Source organism: Poecilia latipinna, unplaced genomic scaffold (genome assembly GCF_001443285.1).
Source record: "Poecilia latipinna isolate Pla-1442-1.1 unplaced genomic scaffold, P_latipinna-1.0 Scaffold255, whole genome shotgun sequence".
Lineage (NCBI taxonomy): Eukaryota > Metazoa > Chordata > Actinopteri > Cyprinodontiformes > Poeciliidae > Poecilia > Poecilia latipinna.
Genome location: NW_015112871.1, coordinates 516,871 through 526,658, shown reverse-complemented (window position 1 = coordinate 526,658; position 9,788 = coordinate 516,871). Strand labels below are relative to the sequence as shown.

At 39.0% G+C, this 9,788-nt stretch overlaps 1 protein-coding gene across 1 annotated transcript in view; it reads left to right on the top strand.

Moving 5' to 3' along the window:
• Positions 1-6,944, top strand: part of LOC106947788 (amino-terminal enhancer of split-like) — an 11,971-nt gene extending 5,027 nt beyond the window's left edge. Inside the window, exons 2-7 of the mRNA XM_015033026.1 lie at positions 1,510-1,607; positions 2,295-2,358; positions 2,530-2,574; positions 2,667-2,729; positions 3,126-3,200; positions 4,254-6,944. Of these exons, the coding sequence (XP_014888512.1) occupies positions 1,510-1,607; positions 2,295-2,358; positions 2,530-2,574; positions 2,667-2,729; positions 3,126-3,200; positions 4,254-4,493 (585 nt within the window). The 3' untranslated portion in view covers positions 4,494-6,944. The remainder of the gene's footprint in view (positions 1-1,509; positions 1,608-2,294; positions 2,359-2,529; positions 2,575-2,666; positions 2,730-3,125; positions 3,201-4,253) is intronic.
• Positions 6,945-9,788: the final 2,844 nt, after the last annotated feature.

The window sequence follows — 9,788 nt, the reverse complement described above, 5'->3', positions numbered from 1 at the left end:
TCTTTTCAGATTTATTCATTATGAAATCTAATGTGTATTTAGGGATGGGCTGGTTAGAAAAATCAAAAACTAATCCTACCATTGCTAAAATGACTGAATATTATATATATATATATATATGTATTTATTGGACTAATGTAAACATTTAGACTAAATTATCTCAATTTAATAGTTTTTGAGGGAGTGTATTTGTTGTCCATATTTCCACCTGTCTTTACGTTTGTCCATCAGTTTTGTCTGTTTTTCTGTCCATTTTTTTTTCCCCCATTCATGTCCGTTCATCCATTTGTCTGTATGATGTGACCGTTTGGCCACCTCGGTTTGTCCGTCTGTCCACAATCCTTACATTACCCGTTTCTGTTGATTCATTTGTCAACCAATGACATTGCACCGTGGTTTTTAATTGAAGGGACGTTTTGATGGAAAATTTAGACGCAATACTAATTTTTGAAAACATTAGTTTACCTTGATACTGGGAGCTGCCCTATTTGGTTAAATTCTGTTTATTTATTTCTTACAAAAAAAGTAATTTCAATTCAGTCATACATGCATTCTACTTATTCCAGTTGTTGAAGTTTAAGAAGTTACTATCTAAGAAAACCCAGCAGATTGCATCGGGTCGTCATGAAAATGTTTAGTTTTTCTTCAGACGGACCAAATTGGTTAATAAACTCACCTCTGCTTGAACCGTGTGGTCATCCTTTGTCTCCAATCTAATGAAATATGAAAAAAAAAAAAAACTGGCAATATATCTGCTGTATCAACCTCAAATGTTATTACAATTAATTTTGGACTTTGTTTTAAGAACCAACCCTAATCCCGCTGCTTCTGCTCTGATTGATGTTGGCGCTACACATGTTGGATGGAGAGCGTTGACCTCCGTTTAACCGAATGTTTCCTTCCTCCCGTTTCAATCCCATAATCCGGCTGGAAACCTCTTGCCCTTGTGCCACTTGTTTAGAGAGTAATGAGGTTTAGGGACCCAGATAAACCCTGGATTACAGCTTTGCGGGATGGTTTAAATGTTGTCGGTTTATAACCAGACTTCTAATGCAGCGTCTAAATACTCGCCGCATATGGTCGGCTCTGCTGCGCTCGGCCTTATGTAAACACGCTTCCTTTTGTCGACGCGCTCTGCGCTCCTCAAAAGGGCGCGGGGTGTTTCTGGGCCGACAGATGTTTCATGTCGATGTGCTTTAGCTGTGCGCTATAAATCTAACGCACTTCAATCCAAAATGAAGCCGGAGTTTAGGCTGAACCTTGTTTAACCTCACACGGTTAATCTCAGAGGTCAAGCTGCTGTTTCTAAACAAACTCAACCACACTTTGATTAACACACACACACACACACACAACCCGCTTATCTGCAGGCGACGTGTCTATCTCTTCTCCGCGCCGGCCTCGCTTGTCAAATTGGAAATCGATTGGAGCAGCCTTTTCAGGTGCGAGGGGTTTATTTTCTCTACATTTCTAAACCTGATGCGTGTTTCTTGTTCCGTTTTCCTCAAGGCGTCATCCCAGTCCGGCCAACCTCTGAAGTTCACCACCTCCGACTCCTGTGACCGAATCAAGGACGAGTTCCAGTTCCTCCAAGCACAGTATCACAGGTACAGACGCGTTTTTAGCTCCCTAAAATACAGGGGTGAAATTATTAAATCCATTATTAAAATGATCATCAACTAATTTAGCAGTTGACCAATTGTTTTTTTGAGTCACACAGACTCAAAAAAAGGCCATTGACTGAAAGAACAACATGCTCAGAGCAGTAATTAAGCCAAAAATGTACAAATATATAAACAAAAAAAGCCTTTTTCTGTAAATATGTTGTACCCAAACCTCCTCAAGTGGCGTAGCTTCACCTGGTTCAAGGTGAATCGATAGATTAATTGGTAGCTGCTTTTTATTGAAGTATCTCATCAAGCCTTAATATATATTTTTATTCACTAGTTATACACAAAATTATATATATAGATTTAGGTTCAGAGGTTTTATGTTTCTCCTGCCTGGATGTATGAATATTTTTGATTAATTGAAAGTCATATTAAAAAAAATTGCCTACGCAGCATTTTTTTTTTTTTTTTTTTGAAATAAAAATAATAACTAGTATTGATTTTGATACTTATTTTTTTATCGTTCCTATTTTTCACATTTATTCAGTCAGTAAAAAAAAATCATTTAATAGTTTTAGTTTTCGGATATGTTTAAAAATGTTCATTAAAATGCTGATAAAAACAGAATCGCAGGGCCTGGATCTGACCTCCATTGTTTAAACCGTCTCTGATTTTACCATCCAGTTTGAAGTTGGAGTGTGACAAGCTGGCCTCTGAGAAGTCGGAGATGCAGCGCCACTACATCATGGTGAGCGTCGCTAAGATAAAATCATCTTAGCAACAAAATCGGCTCTTATTAGTTACATTTCACACAGTTACTGATCTGTAGCTAACTGTGAGGCTGTATTTTTCACTTTTTTGTTTTGAAAAACGGATTTTCGTTGCTTCTCATTCTTGTCTTTGTCACACTGTGTTGCAGTATTATGAAATGTCCTACGGGCTCAACATTGAAATGCACAAACAGGTGAGTCAGTCTGTTTCATTAGAAATCCTCCTAATGTCAAAATTCAGGCTAGGAGGTCAGGAGGCTCCTGGCTAAATTTGTGTCCTTTGCAGGCTGAAATAGTGAAAAGACTGAACGGGATCTGCGCTCAGGTGCTGCCTTACCTGTCCCAGGAGGTGAGGACGCCATCTTGTCTGAATTAGACTCCGTCCTGCAGCGGATAAGGGTTTTTATTTACAGAGCCAAAGTCCTGGCTGAGTTGGAGAGACCGGGTTTCAGAGGGATGCTGTTGGTCAGATCTGAAAATTTAATTTCATCTCATCTGGCGTCTTCTGAATGAAAGCTTCCCCACACCATAATACTGCCACCACCACATTGTAACTTAGCAAAAAGAGGTTTTTTTGCAAGTTGTTTTTATTCTTCCATTTAAAATGTTTTAATTCTGTAAACGACAGAAGAACATAAATGGCGGGAAAAGCAGAAATATTTGTTACTTTCTCTCGTAGTCAACATTAAGGCGTTTTTAAATCACCTGCATCCATTAACACGACGATTAAATCTCACCATTTCAGCACCAACAGCAAGTCATGGGTGCGATAGAGAGGGCCAAGCAGGTCACGCCTCCTGAGATGAACTCCATCATACGGGTGAGCAAACCTCATGACTGTTCCTGCCTCGTTTAACCTCCAGTGAGACAGACGGAGACGATCTGCCGTCACCTGTTTGTTGATCTGAGCGACTCTCCAGACGTTCTTATTTACGGCATTTATTCCTTTATCTTGCTCTGTAAGCGATCGCAGGAAGAACCGCTTCTTTAAGGGCCTGAAGCTAAAATATTATTGTAGGGAATTTGATCATTTGTTTTAGTATTGAGTCGTCAGATCACAACAGAAAACTTTATTACCGTTTAGATTTTTACACCAAGCCAAATCTACTGTGATGCATGTAAAAAGTCTTTTTGTCTTTTAATAGTATGATGAAGCAAATCTAAGCCAGTAGGATTACATGAAGTTTTGCCTGCTAATTATGTAGCTAATGTTTGTAGCTAACTACGCTACATACATTTGCATAGTTAGCTAACTAACTAACTACGCTACACACCTTTACCCTCCGTTAACTTCCAGGGTAAAGGTGTGTAAGACACCTGAAACAAAAATTATTGCAGGACAATTTACACCTGAAGCAGAAAACATTGGTTCTGCTTTAAAATTTATATTTTACTGAATCACTGGTGGCTCAGTTGTGAGCATCCATTTTGTCAACAGGTAAAGTTTAGCTGTTCTTTTTATGTTTGCCGTAGCTTGTTGCTGCTTAAAAAAATAAAGTAAAAATGTGTTAGTTGCAGTTTAAGTAAATTTCTTGAGGTGTTTTTGGGGTGTCCGATGTTTTTGTGTTTTACTTCATCAAATAAATGACTGTAAGCTACGGACAAGGATTAGGCTGCTGAAAAAACAACTTTTTTTTCTCAGAGTTCTGACTTTTATAATTATTTAATTTAAATAATTTAGTTTAATTTTTTTGCCGTAATTCTGTTGCGTATTAATTTAAAGTTTGAATTCAGTAAAATAAGATAAGGCAACAATGAAAGCTGGGTTTGTTTTGACTGCAGAGGGCGCTGACTGATGATTGAAACCCCAAACGTTGCCTTGCAAACATTTAACCGTGGGCTCTGCTAATCGTTTGTCTTTTGCGTTTTGCAGCAACAGCTGCAGGTGCAGCACCTGTCCCAGCTGCAGGGCCTGACCCTGCCCGTGGCCCCGCTGCCCCTGGGCCTCACCCCGCCCTCCCTGCCTGCCGTCTCCTCCAGCTCAGGCCTGCTCTCCCTCTCCTCCATCCTGGCCAACTACTCCCACAGCCAGCCGCAGGCAGCCAAGGAGGACAAGGCCAGGGACGCCGCGGAGAGGGCGCCCAGAGCAGAGGACGGAGACAAGTCCGACTAGTGAAGGCACGCCGAGGTCACCGGGCCGAGGGGAGGCGATGCGTGGGTGGGTGGGGAAGGGGTGTAAGTGTTTAAAACGAAACGGAGAAACAGACTGTAAACGGGGGTTGATGCAGGTCTCGTAGAGGAGAAGCCACAGGGAGGACGGAGCCGAACCGTTTGGATCCTGAAACGCTTAAAACCCGAGAGGTAACGTCTGTTTCATTTAGCGGTAATAGACTCAGTCCAGACCTCAGACTTTTAATAGTTTCTTTGTGTGTAATCAGTTATTAGGCCTAACAAATATAAATGTTTGTTCCTTTTTCGGAGAGAGGGCTGAGTGAGAAACGATAACGGCAGACTTTCTTCACTTCCTTCCCGCGGGTCTGGCAGCGACAGAAAGCAGATTTAAAATCCTCCGAGTTCATTTGGACCTTTTGTTCTCCATGTCGGTGAAACTAAAGTCAGTTTATTCCAAATAAAACTCCAGTCTGTTTGATACGACTTTTGAAAGACAAACGTCTGACTCTGAAGTCGGTTGCTTATCCCAGATGAGCAAAATCTGATCCTAACTTTGATCACATTAGACAGACCGCCGCTTTTATTTTACTGAGCTGGTCCTCTGGAGAGAAAAGGTTAACATCGTATTTTTAGGACCAGACTGAAGAGTGTCGCTCCCGACAAATCCATCATGAGACGAAGCTTCCAGTAAATCGTGACCCGCTCGGTGAATTTCAGCTTTCTATCAAAAACATAATCCTCCTCCAGTGCACAGCAGGAATGGCTCCTTATCCAACTACATCAAATTCACTGACTGGAAGGTTGCAGGTAAAGAAAAGGTGATTAAATTAGTTTTTCTCTCTCGCCGTCGAACGCAGACGTGAAGCTCAGACACCAGAATACTCTCATTTTTTTACTCCTTTTGGACTCGGAGTCCTTCCTGACTAGACTTTGAGTGAGTTGTGTGCATGTCGCATCAATTCTGTGTTGAGTTTCTGTGCTCAGAGAACCAACCGCGCCGCCTGCCGGCACGTTGGATCGGATTTCATTCGCTGGTGTAAAACTGTTTTTGCTTCTTTTTTCTTCGTCTCATTTAAATGCTTCAAGTTATCAAAGCAGGTTTAATACCAGAGAAAGACGAGCTGAGTAGATGTTTGTTTTATGCTAATTTCGTTTATTAAGGCGGGATAAAGCTATTTAAACCAACCTGTTCCTCTGAAAGCACATCATTGTTTTCTTTTTTTTTCTATCAAGTGTTGCGATATCCGAGTCTTTTCTTTACCTTTGCTCTAAAATCTTAGACATGATTTTGTAACCCTTTCCTGACTGGATGTCGATGAGTTTTCCACGGTTTGGGGCATACAGTGTTGCTGTTTGCGATCTTTCAGCTCACCTGTGTTGTTAAACAGAATCTCTTGAAGCGTTTCTTTATCCTACAGGTGTGGCAATCATCACTTTGGGGAGTGGCTGGTGAAATACAACCAGAAAAATGCGGCTCGGTTCATTATTTAATTCACGATTCATCAAAAACGTCAAATATATTTTCATTGGATCAGGTTGATTTAGTGTGTTTTTTTTAATAAACGTAATTCATTTCTAATTATTAGGAGTATCTCTGACAGTTTTAAATTTCTTCAAATAGCACCATGGTTGGATTTTAATTTTCTTGTTCGACAGCAGAGGGCAGCATTGCTCTCTATTCCAGGATGAAAAGAAAGAAAAGTTTTTATTTTTATTTTTTCCTCCCCCTGATCTGCATTTCCTGCTTGCTTTCACTCCTTTTACTCGAATTACATGAACACCTGAGATCAGCATTAAAAACTTTACCCTCTTTATCTTAATTTGAAGCACTTAAGATTTGTATCAGTCCTGTTCTGCTTTTCTTCTGGCTGCTGGAGAAGTTAAAAGATTTAAGAAAAAAAAAAAAAAAAAATAGAGAGAGTCTCTTGGTGAGATTTAACTTTGACACATTTACGAGCTCGCTCTCCTAAAACCCCCTTTTGGCAAAACTCAGACATGTGAATAGTTTGTGCGTTTGTTTTGCTGTGAAGGGCCAATTTGTATACATACGGATATATCAATATACATATTTTTTAAAGCATTTTTGTATGTTTCAAAGCTGCTTTTTAATGTGTGTGTGTGTGTATATCATAAAAAGACCTTGGTGTCGTATGTGTGCGCGCATTACATGCATAGAGGCGCAATGTTGTATAACATGGTTTTTTGTTGTTGTTTAATTTCCTTCTTCTCATTGTCTTGTAACATTAATTCTAGTTTTCTACATGTTTCTTTCTTTTTCTGTGCAAACAAACAAAAAAACCCTGTTTAAATGTGTCAAGAAACACATTTTAAAAATACTCGGGACAGAAAAAAAATGATGTAAGCAAGCAGCTTGTACTTAAGAATGAATCAACCTTTTAGCAGTAAGGAAGCTTCTCTGGTGCCTTACAAATAAAAGATGTGATTAAGAGTGTTTACGTTTGTCTTTAATTGTCTGGAGGGAAAGGAAGAAGTAGAAAAGCTCTTTACACTAAAGGTACGGCGTTGATTTCTAAGCCATCGTGTCGAATTTCGTTTTATCAAAAGGAAATCTTTCCCGGAGTAATTATTTGCGTCATTACTTCCTTATTCTTTCTTTCAACCACAAGCGGGAAGGATCATTTCCCAGACTCCACTGGGTCCAGAGACTCTCACCATGCAGCCAGATGGTAATTTAAGGAGTGGCAAAAGCAAATGAGGCGGGTTAGCAGAGCTCACCGACACCTGATGGGGTCATCCTGGACGTGATGCCATGGATCATCTCTGCTAGCAGCTGTTGGCATGTCGGGTCAGTCTTCAGTCAGAGGCCACTTCACATTTGTTGCGAGACTGACTGCTACCGGAGATCATTTCTGCCCCAGCGTTACCGACAACTGACGATATGAGTTGCATTTAATTTTTTTTAAATTAAATTTCTTCGTTCTTCCTGCTTTTGTAACCCTCCTTGTGTCCTCTCTTCTTTCAATCCTTTGTTCTGATTTTCCTTTTTCTTTTTTTGTTTTTCAAATCTTATGTTTTGTGTAAATACTCCTTCCCTTTGTCTCTTCTTTCCATGTTTCCTTCCTTCCTGAGATTCTGCTGAACAGTCTGAAGATGTGTAAACCGATTATTACAATTGTTTTCCTGTGCAAATTAAAATTCACCCTATGTTGGCGATGGGTTTTTCTAAAACAAACAAAATTGGCCAAAGTTACATAGAGGTCTCTGCATTGCTGCAAATCTGTAAAATCTCCAGGTAACGGGGCGAAGGTGTGTTCAATTAGGGTCCAAATACAGACCGTCTCATCTACAAGAACAGTTCTGGTTTGTGCTGTTTGCGCCACTAAGTGTAAAACACATCCGTGTCTAATCATAAATTAATTACCACGATAAAGGAGGCTTAAACAGCTTATAAGGTGTTTTTTTTTATTCCAGGAGTTGGAAATCCACAGATCTGCTTATTCTTCAGATTAAAAAATATATATATATAAAAAATTCTGACCCTGAAATTAAGGACATTTAGGTCTGGAATTACATTTTAATGGTTCTTTTTACTTTCAAATTAAAAAAATAAAACTGTCACGTAAAATATAGTTTTCCCTCAGTCATCTTTGGTGTGGAAGATGCTACTAAATGAAGACAATATTTTTTAAAAGTTTTAACAGGTTGTTTTTCATTCTAGAGGACTTTTGGGTTCTGGTGGGTTGACAGTAAATTGGTTGTGTCTCCTGTATACATCTGTTATATTCACAATATTCAAATTTAGTCTCTTAATTCAGAATCTGGCAGCCAGAAATTGTTTTACATAATTTAATATTTAGGCTCTTAGCTTGTTAAACATATACAAAACATTGGTTTTAATGAAGATTTTTATTTGATTCTTTTAAGACTCGTGATCCACATTAAAAAACAAACATGAAAATACACTTTTTTTCCCCACACACAAGTATTATAAAAAATTAAATAAAAATTAGTTTTCTATCCTGGCACTTTTATTGTCTGCAGTACATTTAGCCTGCAAGTTTCACACTTATTTTCAACCTGGACCAACCAAACTCAGCTCGATTTTAAAATCTATAATACCTGCTTGCATATTGTGGATAAATTCTCCAACAGTTTAAAAAAGCAGCTTAGACGAGTTGGAAAATATTTGATACGTTTATTTTGTTTGCAAACAAAAGTAAAAAAAAAAAAAACATTAGCTTGTTGGGTAAAAGCTATGTTTAAGTGTAAGAAAACGCAGTGAACTGTGGAATGAAAAACCAAAACAATTGATAATTGTGATTAAAAAAAAACACGTATCGTTTCAGTGTTGAGAAACAAACATTTCCTTACCGTTTTTTCCTTATGATTAGGTCTTAATTTATACTTTAAGACTGCTTTGGATATTATAAAAATGATTTAAATAAAAGCAGAGGGCCTCACCCATCCCGTAGTTCTACTCCGTTTGCTGCCGACGATCAGTGGAAACCATTTAAACTAGTTAAAATTTAAACTGTGGCGTAAATAGAGCATGTCTGACATGCTTCCGTAATAATAATCCATCTAACAGATGAGGATTACATTTATGTAAAGGAGAAAAAAAAAAAAAAAGCATTATTCACAGTCTTTTGTTCTGCTACATGTGATGTGGCTCGACAGGCCCGGTCCGCTTTCTGTCAGGAATCTGAACTGTTCGCAGCAGGTTCAGACATGAACCCGGTCTGAGCAGGTTCTGAACGGAGAACAGCATCTGAAGCCTTTTCTCAGTGGAGTCATTGTTATGCAATTTCTTTCTTCTTCCTGGTAGAAGCGGGACACAGGGCGGGAATTACAACCAATATGGGTTGCATTATATAACGTAAAACAAAAGGGGAAATACTGTATTTTCCAGACTATAGAGCGCACCTTACTATAAGCCGCATCTACAGAAAAAAAAAAAATACAAAAAAAAAAACTGGAAATGTACATATATAAGCCGCTGATATCTCCGCCGCTCTTGGTTTAGTTAATAAATCTATTAAGGAGGCAATCCTGCATCTCCAACACCGAACCATGGTTTCGTTCATGTTGAACTTATGTACAGCGGCTCCATTTCCTTCCTGTACTACCAGATTGATTACCTTCAACTTAAAAGCTGGATCATATGAACTTCTTCGGTTGCTGCTAGCATGTGCTTGTTCTAAATGAAAATTAGCGCTTTCTTCTTTGATTTCCAATGATTCACTTCCTGCTAAAGAGCCCCCTGGTGGTTGAAAAAAAATCCACAGAAAAGCCCCCGGGCTACAAGCAGTATGGTTCAAGATGTGGGGGGGGGGGG